This window comes from Antechinus flavipes, chromosome 1 (genome assembly GCF_016432865.1).
Source record: "Antechinus flavipes isolate AdamAnt ecotype Samford, QLD, Australia chromosome 1, AdamAnt_v2, whole genome shotgun sequence".
Classification (NCBI taxonomy): domain Eukaryota; kingdom Metazoa; phylum Chordata; class Mammalia; order Dasyuromorphia; family Dasyuridae; genus Antechinus; species Antechinus flavipes.
In genome coordinates this window covers 137,904,142-137,919,250 of record NC_067398.1, presented here as the reverse complement: position 1 = coordinate 137,919,250, position 15,109 = coordinate 137,904,142, and the positions used below count along the sequence as shown (strand labels likewise).

At 33.7% G+C, this 15,109-nt stretch overlaps 1 protein-coding gene across 1 annotated transcript in view; it reads left to right on the top strand.

Moving 5' to 3' along the window:
- DHX29 (DExH-box helicase 29) overlaps window positions 1-6,115 on the top strand; it is a 55,811-nt gene extending 49,696 nt beyond the window's left edge. Inside the window, exons 25-27 of the mRNA XM_051990756.1 lie at window positions 337-468; window positions 3,339-3,435; window positions 5,832-6,115. Coding sequence (XP_051846716.1) covers window positions 337-468; window positions 3,339-3,435; window positions 5,832-5,887 — 285 coding nt within the window. The 3' untranslated portion in view covers window positions 5,888-6,115. The remainder of the gene's footprint in view (window positions 1-336; window positions 469-3,338; window positions 3,436-5,831) is intronic.
- Window positions 6,116-15,109: the final 8,994 nt, after the last annotated feature.

Here is a 15,109-nt window from a genome sequence, read left to right as displayed (position 1 = left end):
TAATAGTTTGAGTTCAGATGCTACAATTCCTAGGGAGGCATTTAATTTCATTTGGGTTTCCCTTATATTACAGTCTTAAATTAAATTCTGCATTTTTAAGAGAAATTTGGGACTCGTATTATAAAAATTATGTTTTAAATGCTCTTAATGAAAGACTAAAATTTGTGGTTATTAGTTAAAAGCTAATAAATCATGGATGGAAAAGAGAATGGAACACATATTGTACATTCAGGAACAATTAACAAGATAATAGGAGGACTTTAAAAAAGAAACAGATTTTTAATTCTTGCTTTGTAAAATATTAGACTGTTAAGATGTTTTTACTGTGTGTTGTAGGTAAGGTATGCCAAGGTGTATTTGAGAGAAACCACTCTCATCAGCCCCTTTCCAATTTTACTTTTTGGTGGTGATATAGAAGTGCAGCATCGGGAGCGTCTTCTCTCTGTGGATGGCTGGATTTACTTTCAGGTACACAAACGGATATGAATAAATTTGTTTTGTTTTGTTTTGTTTTTTTAGTGATATAAAAATTTTCAGCTTTTGCTATCTTTGAGGTAACTTTTACATTTCATAGTTTCAAAATAAAATTTCTTCTTCTCATAGTTAAACTATATGAGCAGTATTGTATTTTGTTTTGTTACTAGTTTTAAATCCTTAGACTTTTCAAAAGTAACATTTGTTAAATTTGAAAATTGCATCATAAGCATATTCCCTGTAGTGTTGCCCTGGCCTACATCATTTTGCAGTAAGTCATATAATTTAGAGCCAGAAGGTTAGACAATGTCTAACCCAAATCTTTTGTGGATAGAAGAGAAAACTTAAGTTCAAGAGAGGTCACATGATTAGCTGGGGTCCCAAAGAGAGTGAATCTGAATCAGGATTAGTGACCATGTCACCCAGCTCCACATGTAGTGCTTCTATCATACCATAGCCATGCCATTTGTCATTACTACATTCATTCAACCCTACAACAATCTTAAAAAAGTCAGTCACCAGGAAGGTAGTTGTAGTCCGGCTGTGAGTCTAGCCATCCATCCTCCAGATTGCCGTGACATTTGGTCTGATAAGTGACTTTGTAAGACCACTATTTATATTAAGTGAAATATACCAGCTCTCTGTACTAATAGTGAAATTGCAGGTCCAGCTCTGGCTGTACTTTTACTCATTCTCCTTAACTCACTGGTCCCAGTGGGAGAATTGGAATATTCCCTGCTCCCTATTACCATTCCTGGCTTTTTTTTTTTTTTTTTTTACCACCATCATTCAGATTCTTTATTTTTGAGGTTCACATCTACAACCCAATTAAAATCCTGGTAGCTGTTGTCAGCAGACCTTTAAGTCATTCCCCTAACTGACACAGTCTTTCATCTCCACATCCTACCTTTATACTGGGGTGCTTCTGCAAACATAATGATGCCCCCTAAAATACCACAGCTTTCCAGGTCACAAACTTGCCTTCCCCCTCCACAAAGATGCTTACGCTGTTGATCTTGTCTTTACCTACAGTTGAACCACTTTTGTTTTTGTGAACTCTGATGTTGCCCTTTTTGATCACAGACTCTTAGCTTTCTCCTTTCGATAACAAATCCTGCTGTTGAGCCAAACTTTGACTTCCACTCTCTCTTTTTTTTAAACTGAGGCAATTGGGATTAAGTGACTTGCTTAGGGTCACACAGCCAGGAAGTGTTAAGTATCTAAGGACAGATTTGAACTCAGGTCCTCCTGACTTCAGGCTTGGTGCCTATTCACTTCGCCACTTATTAGTCTTCCTCTCTTCCTGCCTTCTCTCACTTGGTCATGTCTTTAGTTGCCAGGGGTCAGTTATCACCTCCAAGTAAACGCTCATATCCAGTATTTGTCCAAGGTCACATATGCATATGTCTTTTGAATATTTCACACTTTGTAATCTGTTGTTTTCTTAAGCTCAGCATGTCTAAAGTAGAACTTGTTTGTCCCATCTCACTCCATTCTTGCCCATCTCTCTTCTGAATTCCCTATTTTTGTCATGAATGCTTTTACTCCAGGCTCTGAGATTTGTAGTCTTGATGTTAACCCCTTAGCTCACATAGCCAGCACTTACCAAAGCTTTAGATTTTTAACTTGACAACATCTCTCACATTTTTTTCCTTCCTTGTCTTCACTTGCTCACCATCCCAATTGATACCCTATCTCTCTGTGATTGGACCATTGCAATACCCTCTAAATTAGTCTCCCTGCTTTTTCCTTTTTATTTTCCACACAGATCTGAGTGACTTTACTCCCTTACTCAATAAACTCATGAAGCCTTTCTCTTCCTGTAGGATCAAATATAAATTCTTTATGGCATTTAAGGTCCTTCCCCACATGGTCTTGTGCTACTATTTTCACCTATAGTTCACTCCCTATCCCACACTCTGTACCAGCTGAATTGTGCTTATTTTTCCTCAGATGTGGCATTCTGCCTTCTGCTCCTGTGCCTTTGCACTGGCTTCCTTCTGTGTCTGGACTTTCTGCTCACCTCTTTCCTTCAGAATTCCTAGTTTATACTAACACTAAGCCTAAGGGCTTTCTGATACCTGAAACCTTTTCTAAACATATCCCTCCCTTCATACTAGCATAAACCTGACAGTGGTGAAAAAATACTGAAGGAAACAGATTTCACTTTTCAATGGGTTTCTGTGACAAGAAAATAAGACAAATGTAATCTATTAAGTGAAATTATTTATGGATTGTAAAAATCAGATTCACCTGCCTTTTGAAGTATAGAAAGATTTTCCAGAAGAATTTTTATTTTGGGAATCAGTTTTAATTGCTTGACTTAAATTTTAAGGGAATAGGAATGGAAGATGAGATTTGTTTAGTGTAGCTATTAGAACTAATTTACAATGAAATACAGGGAAAATTTAATCTGATCTTTTTCTAGAGGCAATAAATATATTTAATCAAAGTCATGTTGAATGTTTGGAATGAAAGTAATACTACATTATGTTCCTTTAAATAGTAGATATACATGCTAGATGTTGGAGAGGAGCATATTTGGGAAATCTTGGTACAGTAGATGTTACTGAATGTGGTCCATTCTAGGGAAGTAGCTGCATTTGTTGTCATGAGTCAGAGAATTCAGTATATTGTGTCATTAAGAATGAGGGTGGAAATGAAAACTAGAACTTCCACATAAATTTTACTTGATAATAAAAATGGTATTGGGGGACAAATAATTTACTAATAGTCTCCTTTTTTATCTAGGTGTTTTGCTTTAAAAGCAAAATGCAAAATAAATTGGTGGATTACTTAATTTAAGTATATGTTGGTTATATGATTTCAATATAATATAATATTTTCACTCTGTTTTTCAACAGGCTCCTGTAAAGATTGCAGTTATTTTCAAACAACTACGAGTACTCATTGAATCTGTTCTTCGAAAAAAGCTTGAAAATCCTAAAATGTCCCTTGAAGGTAATTGTGTGATTTCCATGTGGGTGAAGGAAAAAAAGTACATCCATTATTTCTGTATTAGGAATAATTTAGGAGAAAATCTCATTCTTAATTTATTCAAACAAAATTTTTAATTTTTTCACATTATACAACACTCTAATGAGGCAGTTTTTTATTCTATACTTAAAATAAAATTCCTACATTGTGTATTGCTCCTGCTAATCACATAGCCAAGTCTTCAGTGCCTAAATTTACTCTTACAGTTCTCCCAGATACCTCCTCCTTTTTTTCACTTTTCCTTCCAGTATTTTGATTATTACTACCTGAAAGAAGAAAAGATGATGAGACAAAGCTTAGTCAAATTGTGTTTATTGTTATCTTCTGGTTTCTCGTCTTTGATGACACCCATGTTCTCAAAGGCCACACCAGCAGAACATGAGTTCTGATGGCTCTTACCAAGCTGAAAAGACTTTGAATATGTCTAGTAACTCAGTATCGTAGGATCTAAATTAGTTAAATTCAATTCAAGCAGGCTCATCTCAAGTTTTCCTACAGAATGATGAGTTTTTTGCCTGGATTAACTCTTTAAGGCAAAAGTTCTTGATGTTTTTGTGTATATCATGTACCCCTTTGATAGCCTGTGAACCTCTTTTCAGAGAAATGTTTTTAAAATTAATAAAATAATTATATGGAATTACAAAGAAAATTAATTACATTGAAATATAACTACCAGAATGTTTAAAAAACAAAAGTTTATGGACCCCAAGTTTAGATCCTCCACTCCAAGACCAGATTGCAGTAATGAAGAAATGGTCACATAGGTAGAATCAAAGGAACTTTGGAAGTATCAATATCTTAATAAAGACGTAGTGAAAAAACTATTATCTAAAATGAAAGTTTCTTTTGAAGCTTGTTTTCTAAATTATCTCTTTTTCCATCATCACAAGTAATTGTGAATTGATTAGATAGTTTTGCACCAAAAAAGTGCACAGTTCTTCAGCAAAGACCTGCAGTGAAAGCTTCAGGGAGTGTCAGGTGCTGTGAAAGGACTGTTTTTGTCTTTGTGGCCTTCCTAGGCGTGTGCACTGCCCACAGGTAACAATTGTTGGATTGGATACTCAGGAAGGGGAAAATTAAGTTATTGTAATTGTAATTATCTTGTGCTATTGGAAACCTGACATAAGTCTCGCGTTATACTATAAAAGATAAATTGTATTACAGGACTTGTCTGTTAAGGTAACCTGAATTTAGGGTCAGCTTCAGGCAGGATACATACAAAAGACCAGGTAGAGCTAAAGGTTTTGAGATAATGCTGACATGAGATAAAAATATTTTTATCATTCCTCTTTTCTAGATCAGGATCACATCCTGGTGCCCAAAGAAGTTACCCAGGATTTTCATATGTAAAATGAGTTGAACCAAATTCTCTGAGCTACTTTCTAGTACCAACATGTGGTAGTCCTGAACTTGAGTCCTGAATTACAGTTCTAGTTTTTCCACTTACTTAAACTTAAACCTCTGAGCTTCAGACTACTTTATCTCAGAAAGGAAAAAAAAAATTTACTTTTATAACTTGCCTCAGAGTGTTGTTGTGAAGAAAGTTGTATTTACGTTCAAGACATAATGTAGTCATCTTTTGTCCTTAGAGGGTCATGGCACTATCTCCAACTTACATACTATAAAATGGATAGAAATTGTATTAAGAGTTTTTAAAGATCAAAAACCCACAGTTATTGGGTGAAATGACACAAAGTTCCAGTATAGTATATGCTTTACTTTGAGAGTTCTGTAATATCAGTTTAGGTACTCCTACTGATGTATTGTGGGCAAAAAATTCATTTTTATAATGATGAATAATAAAAATTCATTTTAATAATAATAAATAATAGCATTATATAACACTTCAAAGTTTACAAAGATCTAGGTACACATTATCTTTGTTGCTATTTACAAGATAGATATTACAGACATCATTCCTATTTGCAAATGATAAAAGTTAGATCCACAAAAGCTAACATGACCACCTGTTGATTGTGAACCTCTCTAAACTTACTTGTGCTGATAGTTGAATCAACACAGGGTCATGCTTAAAGTCTTTACTAGCTGTGTGGGACTTATCAGACCTTACATTCTACTGATACAGAATTTAAGGATCCCAAGGCTGCTGTCAAAATATAATGAGAAATCAGATTAGAACTTTTTGTAATATTGATTCCATGATGATTCAAGCAAGTTTTAATCTACATTATATTTAATTTCATAACTGGTATCTTTAGTCTCTTATCACTGCTATTTATTTCCTACTTTGACTAATTTGTTAATGACATTATAAAGTTTAAATATTTGTATAATAAATGAACATATATTATTAAGTTAGGCCAAATTAAATTAAATTCATGAATTTGTTTTTCCTTTAGATGACAAGATATTACAAATCATTACAGAATTGATAAAAACGGAACACACGAACTGAAAGTAGAGCTTGGTGTCGGTTGCAGTGGTGTCACATTTGGGAAGATTTGATAATGAAATTATGTGAAAATGGTCCATCCTCAAAGTATTTAAATATTTAAATTGTTGATAACTAGCCATATCTTGGAAGAAAAAGCACATACTTTACATGTGTGATTTTTCTATTTCCTTTTTCATTATGATGACTAAATGTATTTACCATTATTTACAATAAATTCTTTTGGTGCCATATGTTGAATGTTTTTATATCCCTAGAGGACTATTCACTTCTTGACCTTCAGGTGCCAAGGATTCTTTGGAACCTCCTTTGATATTTAGGAAGACATTTAGTTTTTGCTATCTTGAAATATGATTGATAAAACCTCTTTCTCTTTTTCCTTTCCAATTTTACCTTAAATAGCAGCCTTTGAAACAGTTTTATTTCACACCTTCAAAGTCATTGTAATGAATTATTTTGAGATTTAGGAGCAATAACCAGAATCTTGGTGACAAAATTACTGTATCACTGTGATTGCTATCATCACTTAATTACATTCCAGCTGTGTTATATTGGGGTTATCCTTTTAAGATAACTTCTAAATTAGAAATATTCTTATTTAGCAATGAACCACACCCATCATTTTTCAAAGGAAGGAATCCAATATAAACAATAGCTATGTGAAAAATATTTCAAATCATTAATAAACAAATGCAAATCAAAGCAACTTGAAATTCCACTTCACTTCCATAAAAATGGCACAACAAACAAACAAAAAAAGGAAATTTTCAAATGTTGGAAGGATTTCAAGAAAATAGATGCATTATTAATGTAGTATGAACCGGTCCAGCCATTCTAAAAAGTAATTTGGAATTCTGCTCAAAAGTCACTAAATGTGTATATCTTTTGACTCGGCCTCAACACTTCTAGAATTATGTCCCAAAAAGAACAAAGAAAGCTAGGAAGACTGTCCAACTATTTATAGCAACTCTTTTTATTTTGGTAAAGAATTAGAAAGTGGTCCTCAGTTAGAGAATGGCTGGTATGGGAAAGAAATTTTCTTGAAAAAATAAGATGTTTGAAATCACAAATGACCCATAAGCAGATACTGACAGAATCCAAATTTAACCCTTTACAAAATGGGATTTGTCCCATATTTACAGTACCTAGAGAACAATCTGGAGGAATATCCACTTATCAAAATTTGAGGACTTACTAGCAAACTAGATTACTATCTAGATCAAGCAATGCAAGGGGGAAATGTCTTCTGGTATCCCTTGTTTAAAGTGTTTTACCTAAAGGTAAAACATGTTATTAGAGTTAAAATAATATTTAATATGACATTTTAAGTATGGTACAGGTTAAACATGCTTTTATGGATTTGCCTGGGAAATTAACTATCATTTAAAATGCTATTTCTTTGGGTAAATACATTTGAAGTTTTAAATAAGTGCCTTACAAATGAAGTTTGCAACATAAGCCCGTTCTCTGTTGAACACTGCATGTATGTTTGGGGGTTGAGGGGTGGGGAGGAGCTAAGAAACAGACAGTGTTGTCTAGTGGGTAGAGAGTTGTCCTAGAGTCAAGATCTGGATTCAAATCCCACCATTGAAACATACTGTCTTTGTGACTCTGGGCAAGTGACCTCACCTCAAATCCCCCCAGACAATCCTTTAAGCCTCTAAATTGCAAAGAAGTTGTCCATCTGCATTGATAGGAGGAAAGAGTTCCTCATCAGGAGAGTGTACACTAATAAGATTATTGGTTAGGTAGACAAAACTAAAATACAGGTTGGACGTGAGCTGGAGAATGGGCAGGCAAACTTAGGAAGGTCAGTGAAATTTGAGAACTTTTTTTTTTTTTTTTTTTTTTTTTATTTTCAACATAGTGGAATAAAAGAGCATGGTTACCCTGGGTACACCAGGAGAACTGGGTTCTAGTGTCCATTTCGCTGATGGCTGTGAGCTGTAGAAAATGTCTTTACTTCTGTGTTCACTATGAAATGAACTTGCATTCTTTGGTTTCTAAGATACATTATTCTAATTTATCATGATCCTGACATCTGTCAGCAAGCATTTATTAAATGCCTATTATGTGTAAGGTACTGTTAAGCATGAGATCCAAAAATAAGACAGCACCAATCATTAAAGGTTGTATTCTGTCAAGGGAAACACAAAAATACAAGTTAGATATATGTGTATATATATTTATAATTATACATACTGTATGTGTCTGTATAATTAATACAAGATGATTTGGAGGGCAGATCACTGAGAGATTTCAGAAAAGATTTTTTCTCGAATGAGGTAAATTTTGTTGTAAACAAGGAAATTTAGAAGATGCTTTGGACATAAGACATTCCAGGCCATCACCAGCTAGTACATAGGCATGGTAAAAAAAATAGTGGATCCCTGTGCAAAGCAGTCTGTAGGGAAATGTTCTCCCAGACTTGAAAGTTCAGTGTAGAGGGGCACAGGACAAAGGCCTATAGAGATAGTTAGGTTGAGCATTCAAAGAGGGAGAAAGAATTCTGTTTTAAGATGACCATCCCATGAATATCTGTCAAGTCCCTGTCAAGGCTTATCAGACTTAGAAGGAAGATTTGTGGCTTTTAAATGCTTATGCTTCATTGAACTCTAGGAGAGAATTTTGTTGCTACAAAAACGACTGCAACTTTTCTGCTGGAATATTAGGATTAATCATAAATAATAAAAAACCTCCCAACTTGTATAATGTCATCATTTGGAGCTTGTTGTTTAATTTATACTACAATTCAGTCATAAACTGAAGAAATCTCTCCAAATTACTCACTAAACATACCTTTAATTATAGGATATATTCCCCCTGCTAGAGCTTCAACTAAAATTTTATTTAAATAACCAGAAAAATAACGATATTAAATAACCCCCCCAAAAAAAATGTTTTCAGCATTTTGCCAGTAAAAAGCATGAAAAAAGAAATTTCATTAAAAATAATGAATGTATAGTATCTGAGAGTGTAGCTACAAGCAAACAAGTTATGAATACAACTATAAAACACAACGTAAAGAAAAGTATCTTTGGAAAGATTTATTACTTATGGTTGAATTGTGTAAATAGGATAAAAGGACAAACAAAACTAATTAGCCATAGCTAATCAAACTATTACCAAAGGATTACTTAGAAAAAAATAAAATTTACCCAATGGAATAAAAGTTTAAGAATATTAAGGGAAATAATGGGGGAGGGAGAAGAATGAGAACACAGTAGTACCAGATTTTGAGCTATACTACAAAGCAGTATCATCAAAGCAATGTAGTATTAGTTTAAAAGCAGAAAAGTTGGTACGATATATTTGGTATACAAGACTAAAAGCAGTATTTAGTAAAGCCAAAGATGCCAACTATTAGGTTTAAGATTCAGTATTTGAACCCCCCAAAAATGCTGTGGAAAGTTGATTAAAAATGAGATTTAGACCAATATCTACTATGTTCCACAATAATCAGATAAACACATGGTTTAATATAAAAGATCACATAAACAAATTGGAGAAGAGGAAGAATTGTCCAACAACCATAAATGGGAAACAATTCTTGACCAAGAGATAGGAATTATTATAAAAAATAAAATGTCCGATTTCGATTATATGCTATTTGAAAAATGTATGACCATCAGTGCAGTAAAAATTAATGGGGAAATAGTTAACTGGGGAGAATATCTGTATTTTTCGGATAAAAGTCTGATATCCTAAGTGAAAAGGGAAATGGTTCAAATATATAAGAACAAAAGTTAGCTCCCCAGGAGAACTGTTCAAAGGATATGAACAGTTTTGTTAAAAAGACACACTTTTTCCACCCAAAAAGTACAAACTTTCAAGAGCCATGGAAAAAAAATGTTTCAACTCACTAATAAGAGAAATACAAATTAAAATAACAAGGCAGTGTGAAGGTGCATGTCTTTATTTCATGCTACTGAGGAAATGGAACCTGGCAGATCACTTGTTCTCCTGACTTTTGAGTTTCAGTGGGCTGGGCTAGTGGGTGTGTCAGCACCAATATGGTGAACCCAAGGAGTGAAGAGCTTCGAGACTCCTTAAAGAGAGGGGCAAGCCAGCCCAGGTCAGAAAAATTAAGTGTTCTTGCAGTTGAGAGAACAGGAAAAGTTAAGTGGTTTGTCTAGGGTCACATAACTAGTGTCTGCAACCAAATGTGACCAGAAGTTTTCTTGACTCCAGGCCTAGTGTAGTCAGCACCACTAATTGTCTAGCTTGCTATCAGAGTAAAAAAATGGCAAATAAGAAAAATGACATTTGTTGGAAGGGTTGCGAAAGGAAAGGCACTTTAATGGTAGAACTGTGTAAAACCATTCTGCAAAAAGCAATTTAGAACTATACCCAAAAAGTCATAAAACTGCATACCATTTGACTTAGCTATAGTATCACTGGTTATGTGTCTCAAAGAGGGGAAAGGGCTGATACATAAACTATAATGACACTTTGTGGTTGCAAAAATTTGGAAACTGAGTTTCCATTAATTGGGAATGGAGGGTGGGGTGGAAATATGGTATATGGATATAATATGAAATATTGTGCTATTAAAAAATGACAGAGGCTACAAATTCAGAGAAACCTGGAAACACTTAAAAACTGATGGAGAGAGAAGTGAGCGGAACCATAAGGACAGTTTATACAATAATATTTTTTTCAGTCATGTTTGACTCTTCGCAACCCCATTTGGTATTTTCTTTGCAAAGATATTTAAATGGTGTGTCATTTTTTTCTTCAGCTCAATTTATAGGTGAAGAAACTGAGGTGAACCAGGTTAAATAACTTACTCAGGATCATTCTGCTAGTGTCTGAAGCCAAATTTGAACTCGGGTCTTCCTGACTGGTACTCTATCCACTGGGCCACTTAGCTGCCCAATACAATAACTAGTAAAATGTAAAGGAAAAGGGCTTTGGGAGACTTAAAATTCTGATGAATACAGTGATCAATCATGATTCCCTGAAGACTGATGATGGATAATCATGCTTCCCATCTTTTGGCAGAAAGGTGATTTACCAAAAGTGTAGAATGATTCAGACATTTGCAGACATAAGTTTGGTCTTTCTGGAATATACTGATTGGTGACAAGGAAGGGCTTTTTTTGTTTGTTTGTTTTGTTTTGTTTTGTTTTGTTTTGTTTTGTTTTGTTTTGTGGAGTTATTAATGGATAGTGATAAAAAAATTGTAAATGAAATGATACAGGCAAGTAGGGCAATTTGGGTGCTATTATGTTAAAGTTAATACATACTTAAACTCTAGAATTGAACCATTTTTGGATATTGTATTTATTTGTGTTCTTTGTTTATTGAAATGTTCATATTAAATTTGTAATAAAAATTTTTTGAACATGTGAATAGAATAAATTTGCATCTGTTAATTTCTTTGTTTAATAATTATTTAATTGCCCATTTGTCAGTCTTACTTTCTCATAAAAGTAGAGTAAAAGAAAAAGAAAATTGTAGTTGGGCTAATTACTTAGATTCCAGATAAACTATTCTCAGCTTAGATTAGGATAGCCTCTATAATTTCAATTCTTTTATATACAACATAAATAAATGTACATTCTCATAACATGTACACGTAATAAATTTAGCAAAATGAAAGGACATCAGCATCAAAACGGGCCTGTATGCTACTTACTGTTGATTTAACCAAGGTTGAACAGTTAAAACTATATTAACATGCAGGAAAAAAACTGAAGAAAGCAAAAAAATAGCTAAAATGTAGACACCCACCATAAAGACTGATTTAAATGTCTATTTTCATTCTTGGCCAAGCAGGGACTTTTGGGAGTTTATCTTTCATCATAGGCTGTATTGTACCTGAATAAAATGAATGTCTTATTCTGTTTGCTTTTTAAAACAGTTCTGCAAATCCTATCTTTAGAACTAAGAAATATAATTAAATGCCAATAACAAAAAGCTAACATTGCTGTTTTTGAAAGATCTTAGAACCTTCCCTTTTCAAGGTAATAAAGTTATAGTTGCTGAATTGTAATGAATTTTCTCAGAGCAATGGTATGCTGTTAATCAGGTTGTACAATTTACATTCTAGAATCAGGGAGACAGTTGGGAAAAGAGAAGGGGCATAAGTAAAGAAAACTTCCTGTAAATATGTATCATCCCCTAGTAATTGTTTAAACAATATTTTTATTTGCAGTTCAGGGAATCAGTTTAAAGTAAAAGTATCTCTTTTGTCTCTCCATTTCCTTGGTAAGGGTAAAAATGTTTTTTATTTAAAGATACTATATTCTCAGATGTCTAAATAGAAAAAATTTAGAGAGTTTGTTTGGGATAAGATTTGGATATACATCTGAAATGTGAAACCTTGGAGATTTGCTCATCATTAATCTAAAGTTCTTTATTCTTCATGCTTTGTTATTTTAAAATATACATACATATATATTTGTACATATGTACACATATATAGAGAAATCAGATTTTTACCTACTCAAATAAAAACTATCATTCCTCTTTCATTTAATAAATAAGTGCATAATTTCTGAAGTACTTGCTGTTTGGTAGGGCTATTTTCTGGAGACCATCCTTAAGTCTTTATATTGCTGGTTTAGGTGATGTCTTTTATTCTATTCAAAATATTAATAGTATTCAAATCTTCATCTTGACTTTATGCTTCTTTTATGTGTATGTGAGAGAGCACTGACAGATGTTTCAGAGGCAAGAATCATTTTTGGTGATGTTTTCTGTGCTGATTTAACTCTTGATCTCTCCTTAAAGAGTAAAAGAAATTCAACATAATAAGAACTGCTCTTTTAGGGTTAGTAGTTTCCTTAATAGTGAACTGATTTAATTGTACTGAGTCATTGCAGCAAGCCTAAAGGTAGTAGTAATAATTTTAATTTCAAATTTAGTTTATTTTGAGCTGAAAGATAGTTTATTATTTGAAGTTCTCAAATTATTTGCTTAAGATTTCATTTATTTTCTGATTCACATGATACACAAAATCCTTCTCCAATACTTCATTATTGTAGGGGTGCTTACTCTGGGTTCTCAGAGGCTATGCAGGTTAAATGAGGCTTTCAGTATCTTCAGTTATTCTGGAAAGACTACAGAGACAGTCTTGAATACAAGATTTAGACATGAAAGGTGACCTCATAAGCAAATTAATGAAACAAAGAAGGAAACACTTGACTTGCCAACTCCAATTGCCAACTGTAGAACTGCATGTCCTAACCAGGCCAAAATACATCTTTTGGCTGTATGGGAGCTTTTCTGTGGATCATTGGCCCTATCTCTTTCCAGTGATCATAGAACTCAGCAAAACCATAACCTGGGCCAGCAAAGCAATCAGATTTTTTTTTCCCTAAGAGAACATTAGAGAGGGTACAATTGTGCTTAGTCTTAACAGCACTGTAGAAACAATTGAACTTAACACCTGAATTAAAATCCGCTGCCTGGGGACTCCAATTTGAGGTAATGATTTGTACTAATTGACCCCATGGACAAAAAATTGCTAGTCAGTACTCTGTACCTCATTATGGAGAGCCCAAAGGATCTCCAAGAAATTAGCACAATGTTAACTGCAAACAGAATCAGGTGGAGAACCTCAACATCTGTAGGAGGGATTCTTCACTTTTTGTGTGTGTCACAGATCCCTTTGTCAGTCTGAGTGACTATAAACTCCTTCTCAGAAAACTCTTTTTAATGCCTAAAATAAAATACATAGAATCTTTGACTACAAATCCTGTCACCTTTCTTTACACCATGTTTCCATGAAATACTATTGTAATGTAAGAAATTATGAAGAAAACAGTTTCAAAAAAATATGGGAAAATTAATATGAATTGATGCGTAGTGAGGGGAACCCAGGGAAATAATTTACACAATAACAATAAAGACAAATAGCTTTTAAAGACTAAAGCACTCTGCTCAGTACAGTAACCAATTAGACAACATATCCATGTTACCATCTGACAGGTTATGGAATTAGGGCTAATGTGAGAAATATTTTTTGGACTTAGCCAGTGCAATAGTTACCTTTGCTTGATATGTTTACAAGGAGTTTTTCCTCCCAAGGGAGAGAATGAGAGGAATAGAAGATAAATTTTTTTAATCAAGTAAAAATATATTTTTTAATTTGGTTAACATAATTAGAATTACACAGGAAATTGGTTATTTAATATTAAAATGTGGTTGCAAAAAAAAATTAACCAAATTCATAGATCCTTAGAAATCTATCCACAGTCACTCCACGGGTCTCTGGACCCCAGGAAAAGAATTGCTGTTCTATAGGAAATTTCTCATTTTCACTCTACTGAGGATGTCTTCCATGACAGTGACAAATGATTTTGACAAGTGTTTATCTTATATTACACCTAATTTTATTTTGATAATCTGGGGATTTCTGGACGAAGGTATCTCCATAGTTTAATTATCTGTCATGGAATCATCTACAATTTTATCATATACACAGAAGACAGCTTTTTGGAGAAGGACTTTTATAGCTATATCTTATTATTTATTTGTGGGGGGGTTTTTTTTGAGGCAAGCTGGGTTAAATGACTTCCTTAGTCAGTAGTAAGTGTCTGCGGCTAAATTTGAATTCAGGTTCTTCTGACTCCAGAGTCAGTGCTCTATCCATTGTACTACCTACCTGTGTCAAAGCTATTTTTTAATCTCTCATCTGTTAAACTGCCTTTTTTTCTGGTAGACAACAAAACTCTTCCCAAAACATATGCAGTCTTTAAATTAGAACAGTTGTTTTCAAAGTCTGTGCCTCCATATATTAACTAGTATGCCTGGGAACATCATCAGTGGGTGTGCAATGGAACTTACATATGTGTACATGAGTTGTCTTGAGAATTTTATGCAACATGCTTGCCATTGTATCCTGGACTCTCTTGTAATATATTAGAATCCCTAATAGCAAAGACTAATACCATGCTATGAGAAAAAAAAATATTTCTTTGAGAACCATCAAATTAGAAAAGCTGTCCTGGCTCATGAAATTAATGTTAGGATACAAAATATCCTGACAAACAGGAAAGTATTTTATTTTTAACCTTTAGCTTGGCTTTGTAATGAACAGTTTAAAAAAATGAGTCAGCAAACCTAAGCTCTTCAAATTGATTCCTCCAACCTTGCCTTTATAACCCCTCTGGGCTTCTTCATTTTGGGAGATATTGAAGATGATATATCTCTTTCTACTTCCCCTTTATGTCTTTTTTTCTTAGAACATAAACTCCTTGAGGTCAGGGACTGCCT